Source organism: Pinus tabuliformis, chromosome 3_2 (genome assembly GCF_031772625.1).
Source record: "Pinus tabuliformis cultivar Carrire ecotype Pingquan chromosome 3_2, CPIR1, whole genome shotgun sequence".
In the NCBI taxonomy this organism is placed as follows: Eukaryota; Viridiplantae; Streptophyta; class Pinopsida; order Pinales; family Pinaceae; genus Pinus; species Pinus tabuliformis.
Window position 1 is genome coordinate 605921431 of NC_142302.1, and position 21657 is coordinate 605943087.

A 21657-nucleotide genomic window follows, 5' to 3' on the forward strand; every position below is an offset into this window, starting at 1 on the left:
CCAATTGCGGGAAAACAGGTGCAGTAGATATGAGGGTTTTATTATTATGTAGTTTTTGAATACAACTAGGGTGCCAGAAATGGCTCACCCAACAGAGAATTCCCTTGGCAGTAGTACCTCTCCTCGGAGACAAATATTCTGGCTGATCAATCACCAGATGAACGATCCCACAACAACTATGGCAGCTTCCACTGCTCTGCGTCACTCTGCAGGGACTGCGTCACCCTTCCCAGCTCACCAACACTCAGTCTGCCCCATGAAAATTCTTTCGGCACTGCCTCTTGGCCCTATGTCAGCTCTGCTAGCCTCTGCGTAGCTCCCAGCTGCCTATGCGTCGGCCTCTCCAGGCTTTGCGCTGTCTCTGTTGGAAATACTGAGAGGGGGGGGTGAATCAGTTTTCCTTAGCGATTAGCACTTTTAAATCTTTTCAGAGCATTAGTTAATCTTCAATTATTATTAATATTTATGCAGTAATAACAGTAAATAAAAGAACACAGTAGACATAAGAATTTTAGGTGGAAAACCTCCTCCGGGTCAAAAACCACTAAACACTTTTCTAATAAATTGTTTAATCTTCAGCCCCAACTGAAATGATAGCAACAACTTCCTAGAATTCTAGAAAAGCATTCTTCTCCAACTCCCACTGGAAGGACGCCTCAACGCCCTGGTTTCTTCAGTAGTCAACTGTATGGATGCCCCAACATCCTAAACCAACCTACCACCCTGAAGTTTTCACAGGCTCCAACCTGTATGTGACTTCATGCACCTGCCTAGCACCTCCCTGCCACCCTATAATGACTGAAATGAGACAAGAGTGTGGATTCCCCTAGCAGGGACATCGATCCACGATACAATATGATTTACAATGAATTTGACCGAACACCCAATCACATTATGACCTGCAAACCCAAACATGACATCATCCCAACAGAGACTCCTATACCTCCCAATAATATCTTTTCGACTCTAGGCAGATTGACTCTTCCAATGATGAAACTTTTACAAATGACTCTTTTACAACTTTAGAATGATGACTCTTGGCCTTGACACTTCTTCACAATATACAGATGGTTGTCATTTCTTCAAAGGATGTCCTGCTGCAATGCTTCCTTTGATTTGATACTTCTGCTATTGAATTCTTGCTTGAAGTTGTACTTGAATCTTCTTCTACCTGCATGCAAAATTTGCTCGGCGAAACCAATCCCAAAACAAGACAAAATACCCTTCAACTTACCTTTGCCTGCAAAACACATGTAAGTGCATAAGAATGAATAAATACAAATTAAAATTACAATGCGTACCTAAAGTGTGCTTGTCACTTTTGTTGTTGACTTGTTGCAACAGTAGACAAAGACTCCCATTCTTGATATAGGCTTGGACTCTATGCAAGACTATATCCAAAACTGACCTAAAGATATATACAATAAAATCTTATGACAGACCCTAGACTTGTGATGAACCAAGTTCTAAGTACAACAACAAAGACCATTCTATCAACTATGACAAGACAAGTAACATGAACTTACAACATCATATAGATTTAGCAGACTTGGTGTAGTGTCAAATGTGTAGTATCAAGAATAGGACATCCGAAATGTGGTATCAGAACTAACTGTGACATTTAGAGAGATAGAGATATAACCAAGACCTTGTATCTACTTACGTTGTCCTGCAAAAACATATGTCAGAGATGATACTCAAAATTCAAATGTAAACACTTAATCATACATACCTCGCTGTAGGAGACTTACCCTTGACTGTTGATGTGTGGTCCTTACTGCAGTGATCCTTGAATGCATGCTTTTTCTTGCCTTCTAGGAGCTCGATATTGAATCTGTTGTATCTATGTCATTTCGGATCTCCAGGGTCTGAAATTTCGTCCTGTGGTAGCCCTCTGAGTCCTTTTTGCAACCCCACAGGTCTGATCAAGATTGGATTCTTCAGGAAAGAGTTATGCCCAATCTCCCACAATGACTTGATTATAGCCTGGTTCAGTAGAGCGAACTTGTACGAAGTGCCACGTGTCACTATTGCGACCTTCAGCCTTGAAAATACTACTCAACAAACTACAGTCCGTCCTCTTTCTGTGACTATTTATGAAATTTGAATCCAATGCTCAGAGAGAAATTTATGATGGTTTTCCCAACGTCACATGTTTGGCATGGAATTTGGGAGCCTGCAAAAACCCTAACTTCCTCGGATCATATCTTCGAAAATATAGCGAACCAAGATCTGAAATTCGGTCACGAGGTTCATCAAGATTTTGTCTCAAATGGGTTTTAATTTCAGCTTTTGAAGCTTCGCAGAAAAAAAGTTATAGCGAAAATTCGACGATGACTTGTTTGAAGACACGAAATCCCTACTAGAGGAGGATATGAGGGTTATTATTTATATGAATGTCTTGAGTTGTGAGGGTCCTCAACAAGTGAACATTGGAGGGATTTTAGGGGCAAAAAATATTTATTAATTATTGACTATTCAATGACCACAACCAATTATCAGTGCCATGCTACAACCCCATAGGGTTTTAGCCCACTAGCAGGGGTTACTAACTTCAAACGTGAATATCTCTCAAACCGTGAAGAATTACTTGGCGTTCCATATATCAACAGAAACATCTCGACAAGTAGAATCCATATAGAAGATCCTTGATTCAAAATAGAGTATGTTGTCAAGTCAAAATGCCCTTGCAAGATCGGGGTAGCCCCTGGTGCTGCTTGGGTTGACATCAATGACAACCATTGATCAATAGTCTCTCTGGCACTATCTCTGCCTCTCTGCTATGTATTCTCGACCTCGTGCCGAACTGCCCCTCACTGCAATAGATCACTGGCTCGATTCTCTCAGCAAAACCCCTCTCCAGAAAATCGAATTGACTGATCAACTTGGTGTATCTCCAACTGACCCTCAAGCCTCCTCTTATACTTTTCTTGTTGAGTCTTCAACGGCCGAGATTATGTCCCTAATCAACAACTAGGATTAGATTTGGTGTGATCCATGTCATTTAGAACATTTTCACCCAGTGTTATATTAATACCCATTAATATTTTAATTTTCCTAAGTTTAGACTTAAGAACCCCATTAAAAATATTAATTATTTTAATATCTTTCTAATCGGGTAGAATTTCCCCAAACCATTTCTGGGTCTTCGAGATCTTATGTGCCTTAGCCTCTCCACCAATTTTCACAGTTAAAGCACATCTGATGCTATCACAAATCAAGAAGCCCCACAATTTTGTAATTTTTGGGTGTTGAACAAATTCTGTGCACAAAACTTAGGAAAATGGGTGAAAAGGCATTAATTTGATTTTGTGAGAAAAGAGGCTTCATAAACATTATGAAGATGGAAAAATTAAATGGATAGTGAATTGTGGGGGCCACCTCAAGAAGGCAATTCCAACTTCCTTGTCGAGAAAATTGAATTGGAGAGAAGAGGAAGGAAGGGAATTTCAATGTGTGTTGTTGAGCACAAGGGAATTTCAGACTCTTCTTCGGCGAACCTTGAGTGTCACCCTAGGGGAGATATCCCTTCCATTTATAGTTTTTCCAGAGTGGATTTAAGGGGCATTCTACTAGCTTGAGCGTGTGGACTAGGCACAAAAGAGAGAGGACAAATTCATTAGATGAGCGACTAGCTTTCATGTCTATTGCCAGGAGTTTGGAGGTGTTTCTTCGAGAGATTTTGTTGAAGTTTATAGGTGATTTGCATGGCTGTTACTGGAGCTATATTGTAGGTCAAATTTTTGTCTACGGGGGCTATGCAGAGTAGTGTTTCAGGAAACGTCCCCCCCGGATCAAAACCCCGATCTGCGATCCGTATGGATGCGTGGGGGAAGCGCCATTCGAAATGCGTTTCAGAAAAATCGAATCGTGTTTCAAGCTGATAAACACGCTTCTTGGAAATTTTGGAAGCGTGTGACTGAAACGTGATTCGTACGATGCTTCGGATGTACGAAGTGTTGCGCTTCGGAGTATGAAGCGTACGGATCACAAGCACTTCCATACAACTTCCTCCGTTTCTGGCGCCCGGCCAAAAAAGCACTGCTTTTTTTAATCTTTAATTTTATTTTTTGGCATTTTGGATTGTTGGGGCTGGGTCCACCTTGGATTAGGGTGAGGAATGAAGGGATTTAACCCCCCATTCATCTCTCATTTTCTCACTTTGAGTTTATGAGAGTTGGAGAAGAGAAGAGAGGAGAAGAGAGAAGAGCTTGGAGGAGTGAAGGAGGAGGAGCTAGGAGAAGGAGGAGGAGCTTGAAGTAGGAGCTCTGTATTTTTCTCTTCCCTCTCCTACTCTTTCCCATTGTTTCTACTTGCTCATTTAATTGCAGGTTGTCCACCACCTATATCCATATTCCAAGATGGTGTTCTTTTGGCTTCTATGTATCATTCCACTTTTGGTTTTAATGATGGCAAGGGGAGTAGGAATAGAAGGGAAGAAGCACAAGAGGATAGTGGTCCCAATATGAGTGACTCAATGTATGATGAGGAGGAAGGGTTTGAAGAGGAAGGGGTTGAAGTTGAACTTGAAGGGGAAACTGAAACACTAGAGGGGAAAGTTGCATTAACACCCTTGTGGAACTATGTGACCAAACTTGAAGGGGGAAAGGGTGTTGGAAGCTACAAATTTTTTTGCCCTCATGGTTGTCATGGAGGAAAACCATTTAGTGGTTCATATACCTGTGTGAGGAGGCATCTTTGTGGGGTGATGGACAGTGATGATAAAAAGGCTGTTGTGGGGATACAAATTTGCCCAAAAATTTCAGCTGAACAAAGAAGAAAATACATCCAAATAGAGGAGGTTGTACAACAAAAAAGAAAGAAACAAAAAACTCATTCTGAATCAAGTGCAACCTCTAGATTTGGTAGCTCATCTCCTCATGGTACTTCTGGAAGCTCTGGAGGTAAAAGAACAATAGGGGATTTCCTTAATGTTGCTAGGAGGGATGATGTGGATGGAAAGATAGTCCGATTTCTTTGTGTTTGCGGCGTACCATTCAATGTGCTTCGCTCTCCCTATTGGCATGAAATGGTAAAGGCCATCAATGAAGCCCCAAAAGGATACGAGTCCCCCAACTATGAGAAAGGTAGAATAATGTTATTAGAAAGAGAAAAAGCAAAGGTTCAAAGAGCTTTGACACGTTTTACAAATGAGTGGGTAGATTGTGGGGTATCCATTGTATTAGATGGGTGGACAAATATTAGAAACCAACATTTGATAAATGTTCTTGGTGTTTCTTCTAGTGGTCCAGTATTTATTACATGTCATGACTCGTCCTCCATCAGTGCATCTTCCCAAAATATTGCAAATTTCCTATTGCAATCAATCAAAGATGTTGGTCTGAATAATGTGGTTCAAGTGATCACGGATAATGGAGCAAATTGTAAGGCAGCAGGAAAAAATATTGAGTGTACTCATCCGCACATCTTTTGGTCTGGGTGCCTGGTTCACACATTGAACCTTTTGATGCATGATATTGTGAAGCATAAAGAATGTGGGTGGATTAATGAGCTTTACAGGAGAGGGAAGCAACTCATTAAATTCATCATAGGGCATACAAGGGTAAACTACTTCTATGGCACTTACTCCAAGTTGCAGTTGCCTAAACTTGCAAAGACAAGGTTTGCCAGTTATTACCTCACCTTTAGGCGGCTAGTGAAGGTGAGACAAGCTTTAACTAATATGGTGTGTGCTGAAACATGGGATGAAATTAAAACTGATAGAGATGGTGCTAATGCAGCCAAGGACATTATTCTTGACATGTACTTTTGGTCACAGGTTAAATATGTTTTGCAATTCACCAAACCAATTTATTACATGATCAAGTTTGGAGATTCAGATCGACCACTAATTGGGGAGGTGTATGAGCAAATGGATAACATGTTGGGGCAGATTAAAGACATTGTTGATCCTAGAGATATCACCTTGTACAATTATATTCGTGCAGAGGTGGAAAACCAATGGGAAATGTTAAATGTTACATTGCATGCATTAGCATATGTTTTGACACCTAAATACTATCATCCATCATGGCTTTCAACACCAGCACCTGGGGGGGGAAGCAGGAAAAAACCACACCAAGATCAAGAGGTTCACAAAAAATATATGATTGCATTGAGTAAATTAGTCCCTGATGAGGAGGAGGCTGCCATGGTACAGAGACAGTTGAGCAACTATATGCTTAACACTGGTCCATTTGGGAGCATGCATGCAATTAGGGATTGAGGGTTTCTTCTCTTGAGTGGTGGAACATGCATGGAGGGGCTACTCCACTTCTACAGACTTTGGCATTGCGAGTGCTATCACAGGTGGTAAACACTTCTTCTGCAAAGAGGTGTTGGAGTTCTTATTCTTTCATCCACAGTGTTAAAAGGAACAGGTTGAGTTTAGACGGGAAGAGAGCTTGGTTTATGTTCATTACAACTTGCGATTGTTGTCCCATTACTGTGATGATGCAAAGACTAATAAAGACCTTAAGATTTGGGACAGGAATCCAGAGGAGCCCAATTTGGAGGATGGAGTGTTGCGATTAGAGCAATTAGAGGATGCTCTTATCCAGGTATGTCCATTGTGGTATGAATTTTGCTTATAAAGATTTTCTCTAATTCATGTTTCTAATTTTTTTTGTTAACTAGTGTTTTTTTTGTATGAATTTTTTGAGCGATTCTAGGATGATGATGATCGTGTTGAGATGCCACCCCCATCTGGTCCCTTGGTTCCTAGGTTCCATGGTTCAACACCAACAGTAGGGGGTTCGTCTTCATCAGTTTTAGTGCCACAAATTCCACAGGCACCATCTTCTTCATTGCCACCACGTGGAGGCCCGTTGCCAAGTTCTCTTTGTGGTGGAAGGAGGAGAGATTAGTAGATATATTCACAATTTACTACTTTTGTCATAGATTAATCATTAGACTTGTAGGCTTGTGAATTTGAACCTTTTTGTCTGGGCGGTGACCAAGTGACCTATTTTGTAAACATTACTATTTGAATTTTGGACATGACAAATGTTGACAGTTGCTCACTTGCTAGATAAATCATAATATGCTCTATGTTTTATGTTTTATAATATGCTTAAATGTTTTATGTTTTATAATATGCTTAAAAAATTGATGGATGTTTGTAATTGCTAGAATATAGATGGTTGATGTTCGAATAATTAATCATTGATGTACATATTAGTAACTACAATGGAATCATGGATGCGATATCTATCTTGATTTATGCAAAAATATGCATGTTTTCATGTCTTCTACAACTAATTTGGTATTTGGGATGTTTGTTTCGAGTATAAATGCAAAAAAAATATAATATATATATATATATATATATATATATATATATATATAGCAGACGCTTCGCTTCCTAGATTTTTGGAAAATGACGCTTCCGTGTCCCCGCTTCCAAAAAACATCCCCGTTTCGTCCCCGCTTTGTGTAACATTGACATAGAGGGACATTAGCTGGCCCTGTGCAGGCATTTTGGAAGCTAAGCTAGTGTGGTATGGGGGCAGAGAAATTTGGCGCTAGAATTTGAGGAATTTCAGAGGGAATCTTGGGGAAGATTTTTGGGGAGCTTGGGGGACATTTCACACAGTTAATTCTCAAGGGTACGAGTAGTAGGCTAGAGGAGGAACTCACACTATTGGAGGGGTCCTAGCGTTGGTTGGAAGGAGACAAAACCCTTTCTGGGTTTTTGTGGGATTATTGAGAGGAGGCTATAACTGAATTTGGAAAATTTTCTGAGCACTCTAGAGGGCCGAAACTCCTGTTCCATTCTAGCTAGAAGTAATAGAAATTACTAAGTCAGCACAAAAATAGGAGAGGAGCGTTTCCAACACTTAGGCCTGTTGAGAAATCTAGGGCATTCAATGTTAGCAATTTCTTTGCTTGATAATTGCTTGTGATATGTTTGTACTTCTTAGCTTATGATCTTTTCTTTGTTAGCTTATTAGTGTGTTCATTTCATCAAGACAATTATTAAAATAAATAAAGAGAAGTGACATAGTATATAGGCTTCTCCAGCCAGGGCCAAAACCTCTCACCTCTTGAGAGGAAAACCCGATCAAAATTCTTCTTCTAGATCTTCAATTAATAAGTACCAAGACCATGACACAGACCCTTGACTATAGTATCCTCCCAAGAACCTTGTCACCTACCTTGATGATCTGTCTCTTCCTTCCTTTGCCCTTCTTCTTGATCTAGAATTGCTCCTTCTCGGCTCCTTCTAGAGAAACTCGATCTCTATCCCTTACACTGCACCTTCACAACTTCCTTAGAGAATCTCGGTTTCTAGGTCTTCTAGAGAGAAACTTGGTCTCTTCTTTGATCACTTAGAGGAGTCTTTTCTTGGTGCCCCAAAAGAAATTTCACTGCCCTAACTTCGCACTGCCCAAAAGAAATTTCGCTGCCTAGACTTCGCACTGCCGAGAAGAAACTTCGTTGTACGCAGAAGATAATGTCCTAGAAGAAACTTCACACTTCTCTTTGCTACTCCTTCTTCGCACTCCTTTTAGCCCTCTCTTAGTGTCTTTCTTCTGTCTTCTCTTCGCACTTTTCTAGTCAATATTAGATCAAATGCTTGTCCAAAAAGTGTGTCTCCAAATGAGGCCAAGTAGGGCTATTTATACCTTACTTCACTTGACCCTTAGGACGACTTGAAAACTGGAGTTTAGGCCGACTTCATCTAGCAACTTCTTCATTGTTTGTAGGCCGACTTGAAGAGATTTGGTGACAAGTTCTTGGAGGGTACTTTACATAGACAATATTGACCTTTTTACAAAGTGTAACATGACTTCTTTTACATGACAATGACTCTTTTATGACTAGATGAGTAAACCCTAAAGACTCTTGACTCAAAAACAAAATCCCTTGTTTATGAAACCCATGAAGCAAGTGAATATAATAATTTCATTTTTCTTATTTACATTTCATTACATAAAATCATAATTACATGTCATTATGAAGACCGAACCTAGTTACACTTTTCAACACTCCCTCTTAACTAGGGAGGTATTCATAATGGTATCTTGGACTTTCTCAATTTGAAGAATCTCTCATAAGAAGAATTCGGATTTGTAGCTCATTTGTATAACATCATACCAACCAACATTGTTATATAGCAAGGCCTTGACTAACAACTCTATCTCTCCACAAGATCATAGCACAATGCTAGTGAGACCAATGAGTTATAGACATACTCATCATTGTCTCTCTAGGAACATACCCCACCCGGGTTCACTCAGGATATGCTCCATAAGGACTATTCTTTTCTTGGACTCCCCAGTCCCAAAAGAATATCAGTCCTCCACGACTACTCTTTCATGGGATGCCCTATCTCATCTCCTAAGAGCATCAAATGCTAAATGATTACACAATCCTCCATTTTGTCTTCCCAGGTGAAGAACAGAACAACATGTCTATCTCTCCTTTTCCAACTAGGAGGTTTTATTCCATTAGAGGAATGTACTCATTCCTATCAGAGAGGAATGTACCTAAGCTTCCAGCGAAGGAATTTTCGAGTTTCTTCCATGTAAGAAACTTCTTCTAAATCTCCCTCTTAACTAGGGACCTATTGCAGCTCTTCATGTGGAGATCTTAAAACAATCTGCTGCATGAAGAGCTCCTTTCTTCGATGTCATGAATTTCTTCTATGATAAGGAGTCTTCATCCTTTGGGAACTTCTATATATAGGGCATAGATCATTCATCACTTTTGTTCATGAGTCAGTCATGTCCTCAACTCATCAGAAAGTGATCTATCAAGTTTTCCATTTGGCTTTACTTCATGTCATTATGCTTTCATGCCATATTTTTAAAAGGACATTACATCCTTTTATATGGTTTGTTTGGAAGCCATTCACAGATCTTCCCTTCGACAGTGCTACATAAGCCCAACCAGATGTTAGTTCAAACATAATCAATCATTTCAAATTAGAATTACCTTTGTGATGAACTTTCATCATGACATATTCTTGTAAGCTTCTTGCATGTAGATTGACATATCTCTCCCAGATATCCATTGTCAAGGGTCTCTATCTTTTTTTGAGTTCCATTAGAGTCTTTACATTCTTCCGGGAAATCTTCTAGTCAAATCTTCTTGGACTTCGGATGTTGAATGCCTTTCTTCCTTCATTGCATATTATTATGATCTCTTCTTATCTTTTCTCACACACTTCATTCCCAGAAGCTTCCAATCATAATTCCTTGATTGTAATCAACTTCCTCATGATTCATATGAGAACATATTATGTTGATTTCATCTACTGTGACTTATGCTTTGCTGCAACCCTTTGGAGGAGGAGATCCTTTCTTCTCTTGATCATATTTCCAGGATGGAAATAGTGATCCAAGTTAACTACAACCATATGACATGACCTTTTTCATAATAATCTATGTGAGCATACATACCTCATCTTCAGACTTCTTGTAGCATCTTCATTCGAAAGGACTTTGTCCTACATACCTGCTTTCCTGACATGTCATCATACCATCATCCTTTGAATCCCATGAGTTGGAATTCCTGATGAAAACCTTTGCTTCCTTTCTACATTGGTGAATCCTTTGATGAGAATTCTATCAGAGAAACTCGAGGATGTTTCATATCCTCACCCGACAAATGTTTTCTTCTCTGATGATCCCAGATGATGACCTTTGCTTCTATAAATACCAATGAGGTTTCTTAAGAGCTTCCTATTCTTTGTAATTAGTAGGATCTGTACCAAACATACCTTTTTGATTCCCATGTCATGAGCTCTTACTTCTAATGCTTCTATCATGATGCTTCTTTCTAATATGGTGCATCCTATCTAATTTACATTGCTTATAACTTACAAGTGAAAGGAACCTTCTAATGAAGAAGATCATCTTTGTCATCTTTTTGCTTCTTCCTTCTTATGCTTCTTTGTCTCAGGTTCTTTTACTTCCTTAGTAGAATAGTCTTCTTCCCTGTCCCTCTTGCAATTAGGACAATGTTTTCTGTAGTGCCCAAAATTGTGACAACCATAGCATCTTTCTTTAGCCATGTTCTTCTTTTTCTTCTTTGGAGTACCAAACTTTCCAAATTTTTCTTTTCGTCTTGACACTAATTGTTTCCTTCTATTTGATCTTTCGTCACTTTCATTCTTTATCCTATCTTCTTCTTTGTTGCAGAGAGACCATAACCTGATGAATAGGATAGCTTCCTCTTCCCTAGTGGCAACGAGGTCACCTTGTTTATCAGATAATGCATTTAGAATAGCAGAGATTATTTCGTTATCAGATACTATCTCTCCCAGATCCTTTAATTGTTCTTTTATTTGAGATGCCTTAGAGAGGCATGATGATATCCCTTCATCCTTTGATACTTTCAACTTATGAAGATTAGATCTAAGTGATAAGATCTTTTCTATTGTGCTTCTAGAGAAAAGTTCTCCCAGCTTATCATATATTTCTTTAGATGTCTCTAGCTTGGCTACATAGGAAATAAGTGAATCTTTGATGGACTCCTTGAGTATATTTTGAGCCTTGAGATCCCTTTCCATGTATTCAGATAATGCTTGTTCTTCAGATTGCTTGGAGACATTCCCATGAACATGATCAATGACATCATTTACTTCGAGGACAATGTATATCCTTCTTTTCCAAACAAGGAAGTTTGATATCCCAACTAGCTTTTGATCTTCCTTAAAACACGAGGTCATTTTTACTAGGTTCTTTTATAATAAGAGGTACTTGTTAAGATCAAATTTTCAACTTGATGATGAACTTGTTTGCTTGTTACTCCAAATCTTTTAGTGAGGGAGGACTGCCTTCTATGAGATCTTTTCTTCAATAGAGAGAGGATTGTCTTTTGATTCAATCTTTCTTCGATTTGAAGAGCTTCCACTTCCTTTGATGATGTGATGATACCTAAAGTGCTTCTAGGGTTTTGATCTTGATCTTGTTGATAACCTTCAACTTGCTTTGATGACTTATTTGAAAATCGATTTATGTGTCAATTTGCTTTGACTGCCCCTTCCTGTCTTCAACACCTAAGATCTGATACGATGTTGAGAAATCTTGGGCATTCAATGTTAACAATTTCTCTGCTTGATAATTGCCTGTGATATGTTTGTACTTCTTAGCTTATGATCTTTTCTTTGTTAGTTTATTAGTGTGCTCTTTTCATCAAGACAATTATCAAAATAAATAAAGATAGGTGACACAGTATATAGGCTTCTCTAGCCAGGGCCAAAACCTCTCACCTCTTGAGAGGAAAACCCGATCAAAATTCTTCTTCCAGATCTTCAATTGATAAGTACCAAGACCATGACACAGACCCTTGACTATAGTATCTTCCCAAGAACCTTGTCACCTACTTTGATGATCTGCTTCTTCCTTCCTTTGCCCTTCTTGATCTAGAACCGCTCCTTCTCGGCTCCTTGTAGAACTCGGTGTCTATCCCTTGCACTGCACCTTCACAACTTCCCTAAAGAATCTTGGTTTCTAGGTCTTCTAGAGAGAAACTCGGTCTCTTCTTTGATCACTTAGAGGAGTCTTTCTCTTGTTGCCCCAGAAGAAATTTCACTGCCCTAACTTCACACTGCCCAGAAGAAATTTCACTGCCCAGACTTCGCACTGCCCAAAAGAAACTTCGTTGTACCCAGAAGATAATGTCCTAGAAGAAAATTCACACTTCTCTTTGCTACTCCTTCTTTGCACTCCTTTTAGCCTTCTCTTAGTGTCTTTCTTCTGCCTTCTCTTCGCACTTTTCTAGTCAAGATTAGATCGAATGCTTGTCCGAATTGTGTGTCTCCAAATGAGATCGAGTAGGGCTATTTATACCCTTCTTCACTTGACCCTTAGCCCGACTTGACAATTGGAGTTTAGGTCAACTTCATCTAGTAGCTTTTTCATTGTTTGTAGGCCGACTTGAAGAGGTTTGGTGACAAGTTCTTGGAGGATACTTTACATAGACAATATTGACCTTTTTACAAAGTGTAACATGACTTCAGTGACATGACAATTACTCTTTTATGATTAGATAAGTAAACCATAAAGACTCTCAATGGGAGTCCTGACTCAAAAACAAAATCCCTTGGCTCATGAAACCCATGAAGCAAGTCAATACCATCTATAGTAGGTTATGTGAGACCCCCCCGTACTCAGTAAATATACCAAAGAATGCTGGTCCCGCTCCTGTCGGCCCGACCCCTCCCCTACCTATCTGGCTGGAAGAATTTTTTAATAATTTCATTTTTCTTATTTACATCTCATTACATAAAATCATAATTACATGTCATTATGAAGACAAAACTAGCTACACTTTTCAACAAGACCTCATTGTTATCACCTAGGATTTTACGTTGCTTTCTGTAGCAAGCCCAGGTTCCTCTATTTTCATGCATTTGTACTCCATTTTGCTTAGATAATAAAATGGCTCAACATTTTGGCTCATATTTATGGTGTTTCATTCTTGTGCGTGCATGTTTCGAAATTTTAGCTCATAATTAGTTCATAGTCTCTATTATTTTACTGTATTTTCCTATTAGGAATACTACATTGGTATCAAAGTTGTGATGTGGCCAGCTATGGGAAAGAATTCCTTTTATGGAGACAAGTAGAATATAACTTACAGGAGGTACATGTACAAGGGCAAAGGGAGCAAATTAGAGATTACCCCAGATTTAGAGGTTCCCGAGCAAGAAGTGGCAGAAATGACAGGCATCCTGTACTGTCCTGTGTACTGCCTGTGTCACTGTACCTATCACTCGCCGCATGTACTCAATGCGATGTGAGGCACTCCCACTCCACAACGCAGTCCAACATACTACGACACACCCCCATGTGTCTCCATGCCCATCTGTAGACCACTGCTCCACGCTAGATGCTCCTACCCATCCCTGAATGAGATGGCCTAAAGCTGTGTCCATATGCGTCGGCCCGCATCCAACCCGGATCATCACCTCCACTGTCGCATCACCATGCTCTCCGATGAGGGGACCTCCCCTCCAAGTCCTCCCTAAGGGATCCAAGAAGTGAACCTCCCTAGGTGTCAGCAGCGATGCCACCACTGCTCTGCTCCTCTGTGTCTCACACAAATGCGAAGAATCCCCAGCTCCATACAAGGCACTGTCTGGTGGCCTACCAATGCCACCTCCTCCGACAAACTCCTGCCAGAGTATGCTGATCATATTGAGACGCCGTGTACAATTGTCATACCAAGACAACCCAAGGAGTCTGCCCAAAAATTGGTTGGCCACTGGTGCTGACCGAAACTCTCCTAGCGGAGGTGCACGCTTGACTGCTAGGTCAACTATACCCTCTAGGTCGTAGTCAACTGGTATACCTGGGAAATGATAGGTGGTCCCTCCCAGATCCCAATGCCAGTCGGGGCTTCCAGCATCCCCAGTGCCTGGAAACTCCTGTTGAGCTCCACTTGGGTCCACTACCATCTCCATAGTCCACTCCACCAGGTACCAACTCAGAATCTCTCACCACCCAACCCCAAGAGAGGGAAATGCATGAACTCTCGCACATAGAACAACCCCAACATGCGAGTGCTGCACCCTGTGCAACTCAGGTCGTCTCATCTCGCTATCCTAGTCAATACATACAATCTGACTAGGTAGCTCTGTCTCCCTCTGTCCAATCGGCCAACGTAACCTAACCGTTCTTCCAGCCCTGTCTATGTATGCCCAAAGAGGGTTGCTCTCACGCTCCAATGTACGCTGTAGCTGCACTAGTAGGGAATCCAACTGCCCCCCAGTGTGAGCTAATTTGGCCATGGACTTGGCACAAACCTCTCTCATGCCCTCCAACTCCTTGTTCTATTGCAGAATTGCCTCTTGCACTAATGCGGCCTTCCTTTTTAATGCTAGAAGGTCGGCCTGAAACTAATGGAACTGTCGTGGGCATCTATCACTTGTAAACTCGGTCACGGCTCCAGATACCTCAGCAACTATTGGCATCTCGTCCATGGGTGGCACCCCCTCAACAAATGGCTCTATGCGAGTAGGCTCTATCCTCTCCACCAAGGTGTCAACTGGGGCTATCAAAGAGGTCTCTAATAAAGGTGACTCTTGCGCCACACCGGGTATATCGATGTGCTCCTCACCATCCTGTGGGCTCTCAGCATCATGCTCAACCTCCTCCTCAGGCTCCTGATATCTAAAGCCAGGTCTCCACCAACAAAAGCGCCCCTTGGTCTCACCCTCTAACCGTCTCTGTCCTGTCTGCTCCTTTTCAGGAGATCTGGTGCCCTGATCTGGTCGACTTTCCCCACACGATGTAGATGGTTGCATTCCCATGGCCTGCTCACCTCTAATGTCTCTGTTGTAAGGGTGAGGATGGGTTTGGTCTGTCACCCTCCTCAACTAGGCCAACCTCTCATCGTCCCAATGAATTCTACCCCATAATTTCTGCATACTGGATTTCCCTTGAGCCATGGGTTTGTCTCCGGTTTCATTCGTCACTGTGTGCACTAATACGCAAAGCTTCCATGATCTTCTGGCTAATTTCCCACAATTGGGCCAAGATCAAGCTCTGATAGCACTTTAATGTTCCAAACTAGGAAAAATAGTGCTATGCTAAGCAGACAATAAAAAAAACACTATAAAATTGAAACATTCAGTGCACACCCATAAAAAGTCCTGGACTAACCAACGGCTGAGCTATTTTATTATAATCTGGAAGAAACATACAATAATGTGGAAGTGGTGCACCTGGGCTTGCCTCAATGGCAAGCGTGATTAAGCCCAGGTGGTAATATGTCAAGCCCAGATGGCACAAATAACTGCTGCAATGATGCCCTGCGCTGCCCTTGTGAAACTATGTTGTCTGCTACAAAGATGCTACAGGAAACCCCACCTTCGGTGCTCAGAAAATTATGGGAAATTAACTCTGGCCTCTCCACCAAATACCCAAAATAACCCACGAAGGAATGGCCAAATGTTGACCTCGAAATTTTGGCCCAAATTCCCCTTAGCTCCTCTAGTTGTTAGCTGACTTGGGACCCCTGTTTGACCCCTTAGATTTGCCCAAAAAATTCTATAAAATTAGGAGTGTGACCCTTTCCCAAAACCCAGAAAAACCCATAAAGGGTTTCCCTTGGTTCCAACCTTCAAAAATTGACCCTTCACAACTTGGCCCTCCTCCAATTTCGAATTTTGTTGTTATGACTGATCCTGTCAATCTCTGCTCTCCCAACTCCAACAATCCTCCTCAAATGGCCCTCCAAATGATCTCCTACTTCTCCCGGCCAACTCCAACTCTACAATTCCTTCCTCCAACTCCCATGTGAGCCAGTGATGGCTCTCTGCACAGGCCTAGGTGATTGTAAATCAAATTGCTCCAATGCAGCAACCTCCTGCTCCAAAACTCTCCCAAAAGGTTGATCCTCCACTGTAGCTCCAATGCCCAAACTCCCCCGACAGTTGCTACCCTAATGGGCCCACAAGCAACACCTGCGTGTTCCACATTTGCGTCCTCCAGAAACATGCACTGGCTGAGACAAATGCTGAATGATGTGACTGTGAAACTCCACTGACTCTCCTCCAAGGTAGTACGAATTGCCTTCCTAGGGTGGCACTCGAAGTCCACTGAAGCAAGGGTTGAGATCTCCGCTCAGAGACACTCGTGTGCTAAACAACATAGTAACTTGGCTAAGCAGCTCGAGCAACTAAGGTTGAGTTCAATATGTCAAAAGATAAGATGCTGAAATGAGGAGAGTTGCCTTCCTTATATAGATTTTGTTGAGCACTTTTGCCTCCATTTTCCCTCCATCGTGGGTCCCTCACTTAATCATCGCTTTCCCCTCCATGCAAATCGAACTAGGGAATGCGTATTCTCATAGTGTGGGTGCCCCCCACGTACAAATTAACCACATCAAAATAAATTCTACTAAGTCTAGTCTCCTAATAAATCGAATGGGCCCCATCACCTCCAAAATCGGCCCCAATATGTAGAATTTAATCTTGTTCCAAAATAATTTAGGAAGGGACATTACAACACAAAAGTGGCACTGTGTAGAATTCATGGGGCTGAACACTTCATGCTTGTGTGGGTTTCTGGGAAGGAAATCCATTCACTTTGTAGGGCCATTCTACAGCTAATTGAGGAGGGATTGTGTCATATTCAATAGTTGTAGATTGTGGAGGATGCAAAATTTGTCAAGGAGGGCGTAGCACCAAATTTGGGTAATTTCAAGAGGTCGAAATTAGCCCAAATCCTTCCTGGGTTTTGTTGGACTAGGCTCAAGGAGCGTGATCCTAATTTTGCAGAATTTTTGGAGGGCATTTACCACAGATTTCTGTGTGGTATGAATTTCTTAGCTGGTGGAGGAGCTCACTTTAGTTGGGGGTAAATTTGGAAGGTTGGAACTAGGCCCAACCCTTTTTGGGTTTTTGTGGGTTTATTGAGAGGAGTCTCTGGCTAATTTTATAGAATTTTCTGGGCGATATTCAGGCCTGAAATCCACATTCTTATAGCAGGGCGAATTGTTAGTTAGTTGGGGAATTTGCATCACTTGGTGGGCTCAGTTTTGGCTTGGAGTTGGGCCAAACCATTTCTGGGTTTTTCTGGGTTTTGGGAGAGGAGTTCAGAGCTAAATTTTCAGAGCATTCCGAGGAGTATTCAGCCCTAAGATCAACATTCCAGCCAACAACCAGTAGCAAATTATTTCTGGATAGTGCACAGATCACTCCGGGACCATTTCTACCACTTGGGTTCGGGCCATTTTTCCGAGTTCTTCTTAGCTTGCATAGCAAACCCAGGTTCCAAAATTTCAGCTCATTTTATGTACTCTTTTATCATAAAATTATTAAAATGACTCAGATTGTGTTGTTGGACATTTTGGTGTTTTAATTGTGTATGAGTTCGAATTTATTTATTGTTCCTAGTCCATTGCTTGGTATTAGCTGTTAAATTCCAATTAGGAATATTAAAATGATCTCTTTCTATCTTCTGCACTCTCTACCCAATCTGAATTTGCAATTGTACTTCACTGTTTGAAACCAATCTCAAATCATAACTATCTTTGCCATGATCAACTGTACCATGTTGGTATTCCAACCCATGTTGAGCAACATGCCTTGGCTCATAAACTAATCAGCTTCCTCTTACTGAGTCCATCACCACAACTACTTTCCTGTCACCTTGACTGAGGGCTCTCTCTCACATTGAAACATATCCCGCTGTAGTAATTATGATTACTTCCTCTACCACTATTGACTTCTAGCATATCAGCTATCTAGTCAATGATAGTCCATTATCTCGAACTCAGAGGTCAACTCCCTCTTAAGCTAACACAAGACTCTTTGGCTGCTTCCTTTGTTATGGAAGCAAATCTTTCTGCGACAACTGCTCCTTCTGACACATGAGTCCTTCTACTTCCGTCAGAGACAAATCATATAGGATCATTCTTGTTTCATTAACCCAAAAATACCAAGCCCAACATGTCTGCTTGCGATTGCACAAAGTCTTCTTCAATCACGAGACTTCTTCTCATGTACTTCAAGAACTTTGAGGTAGCTCTATGTACACCACTTCCTCAATTATTTCGTTGAGGGAAGCAATATCTGCATCAACTTGGTGCAATTTTAAAAAACAATGATACTAGAAGTGTACCACACAATTGGAGCAAATGACCTGTCATGATCCTCTCCCACTTTCTAGGAGAACCCTCTATTCAACTCTCTTGTACTTGTCTATGCTGTCATCTGCTCCAAAACTTGCTGATCTACTAGCTTCCCCTGAGCTTGGATTTCATGTAGTACGATAGTCCTCTTGTCACACACTTTGCCTCATTTTTTCACTTCTTTCATATGTTGCCAGAGCCTTCGGAACCTTCAACACGTACCTGCAATCCTCACTAGGAGGGCATGGAAGAATGATCACAATCAAACAAAGAATACAAAGGGAAAAGATTATCATTAACTACTGGTAAACCAACAATAGTAATAATCAAAGAAGAGATGTAAAATACTTATCTTTTGAGAAGAATGTCAGCTCCCTCTGGATCTTTAGTCTTCTTGCATCCATGTTGCAACTTTGTCAGCATCATCCACATCATTATCATAATGTCTTACAAGAGCTAGGGTTTATTCTTTCAACAGAAATGTTGATCTAAATCCGATCCTAGGGTTTTGTCCATAAACCCTATGGCTTTCTTATCCAAGCCTTGTTGCAGAGTTTGTACTCAGGCTTTTCAAATTCAATAATTTGACCTTTAGGTAGTCCTATGATCAATAACCTTTCTTGACTTTCTCTGGTCCAAAGAAAAACTTCGGAGACTGAATCATGTTATTAAAGATCTGTATGGTGCAATGCAGGATCTATCACTGAGGTATTGTAACTTCAGTGTAATGCTGAAATCAAGGGTTATTGATTTCGGTCTACATTATAACCTGAAGACACTTGCTCATAGATATAGCATTCCACGACTTTTTCATCTTTCATCCTTCAAAGATCAATCAATATGGGCTTTTCAGACCCATACTTGGTCTTGACTGACAAAGCTTCTTTATGATGACAAGAGATCATCTAAGAGCACTTCAGATGAAAATTTTAATGATACATACCTCTTGTTCCAATTATTAACCAGAGACTTCTGGCTTCACTGATCTCTGTATAGGTCTGCGTTGCAAGCCTAATACTCTTCTTGGAACAACCCATCACTGTGATGTGTTTTTATGAGAAACAAATACTTCAACTTCAAACTTGCCATCAGTCCTGTACAGTTACTTCAATAAGTCAAAGGTTCATGGCATTGCTGGTTTAGCAGACAGATGTTTTCAAAGTCCTTTGGACTGCTTCTTTCAAAGTGACACATGCTCGGCTTCTCAACAAAGTATCGTTTAAGACTCCTTCAAACTGACTTAGTTCTTGGCTTCTAACACCTTGCTGGCTGAGGTTTCTCAACCATAGTATATTTATGATTATGTCAATACAAAGCATCACAAGTTAGTGCTTAGGATTTTTCTTTGAAAAAGAAGGTATGCTCCATGGTTTATAAAACTTTGATCCAATTGCATAATGAATACACATCAAAATTGACTGTGATTTTTCCAAGGCATAGTAGGGTTTTGGGGTTGTTACCTCTGGTTAATGTGGCTACATTAGTAATTAATTTTCATCCATTTGTTCTCTTGGTATCATCTAAATATGTAAACTTGGTTGAATTATCATTCACTTCAATAATCTTTTCTCAACTTATATTATATACAATGCAAGGAAACAGAACATTTGAATACTTGCATGGGTAGCCAAAAGGGACTTACTAGAAGTGTTAAAGTTCTTATTTTTACAAACTAATCTTAACTAGATAAATATATGAACCCTGAATGAGATGATTGTTACATTTATCTATTGACATTTGTGCAGAATGCATGATGCTGGTGAAATGGATGTTCGAGGTTGTTATACTGCAGTTGCTGTAAGCAATTTCATTGCTATTTATAATGTTTGTAGATTGTATATAGTACCATCACATCTTAGGGCCTTTTGTAGTACCCCTTTCTCAAGGAAGTTTATTAAATTTATTTCATTTGGGCTGTTGGATGTTGAGTTTGTAAATGACGTCAAGTGTTTCTTGCATCATCCAAGCACGTTTTCCTAATATTCAAATGATTTCAACAAATTTGTTGAGTTTAAGGCCATTTAGTTCTGGAAATGCAAGAGGTCAGGATTACTTAGAAATTGGATTGACATGGTTAGTTATTCACAAATTCATTTATCATACATATGTAGACCTATTAGGGTGAATAATATGTCATCCATGGGAATATTGGATAGGCGGTCACTCCTTGGTCATATTTTCATGGTATTTCCTTGAATGTCTTTTGATTTAGGTGTCCTCATGAATTAGTAAATCTTTCTAGGGTTATTTTTTTATTGCAGATGACATAGATAACTGCATAGTTCCTTCCTTCAACAACCCATGTGCAATGTATTCAGATAGACATGTGGCCAAATTAGGTTCTAAAAGCACACGTGTTCATTTGCTCTTTCCTCACACCACTTTTTGTGCCTGCTAACATTATTTTCCTTCCTTATGATTGTATTGTTAGAAGATGATTACCAGTAGCAAAAGTGTAACATAGGGCTGAGCTGGGTCTGTTTCAATATAATGTTAAGAGTAAATATTATAATGGTCATATTTTCTTCTTAGGAGTTCTTGTAAGGTGTACTTTATAATAAAGTTATTCTGTGATGAAATATGCTATATTTTAATGTTAAGTTATGACTTTAAGTCATCAACTAGGTGTTAAGTGTTGGGGATTTATATAACATACTCAACCTGTGCACCCCCCTGATAATTATGACAAGCTAATAATAATCTATAGTGAATCCTCTGCTGAAATGAAAAATTCTTCGTATGATGTCCAGTGCTGTCTTCAGATTTGATATCCAGGGTTTCTGTGCTCAATGCTGTTAGATCAGGATGAGTAACTCCGCAAGTTGAATTCTATTAATGTGCATTCATATTATACAGTGAGGTGACTCCTCCTTTCATCTTCCAAGGGTCCATATTCATCTTCATATTCTCCTACTTTTCCTAATGATTTACACTTCTATTTACACGGACAAAAATCCCAAAGGATTATGTTTCCAACATTTACCCCTTAATCTGAAGAGGTGTTTGTGATTGCAAGCATCATTCTGAATTTTTAAAACTTTTCTCTTCCAAGTGTTTTTGTAAATG

At 40.3% G+C, this 21657-nt stretch overlaps 1 protein-coding gene across 2 annotated transcripts in view; it reads left to right on the forward strand.

Annotated features, from left to right (window-relative positions):
* Positions 1 to 21657, forward strand: part of ERA1 (Prenyltransferase family protein) — a 381172-nt gene that overhangs the window by 178909 nt on the left and 180606 nt on the right. For both annotated transcript variants that reach the window (XM_089416732.1, XM_089416731.1), the window contains one exon: positions 20337 to 20388. In XM_089416732.1, coding sequence (XP_089272858.1) covers positions 20337 to 20388 — 52 coding nt within the window. The remainder of the gene's footprint in view (positions 1 to 20336; positions 20389 to 21657) is intronic.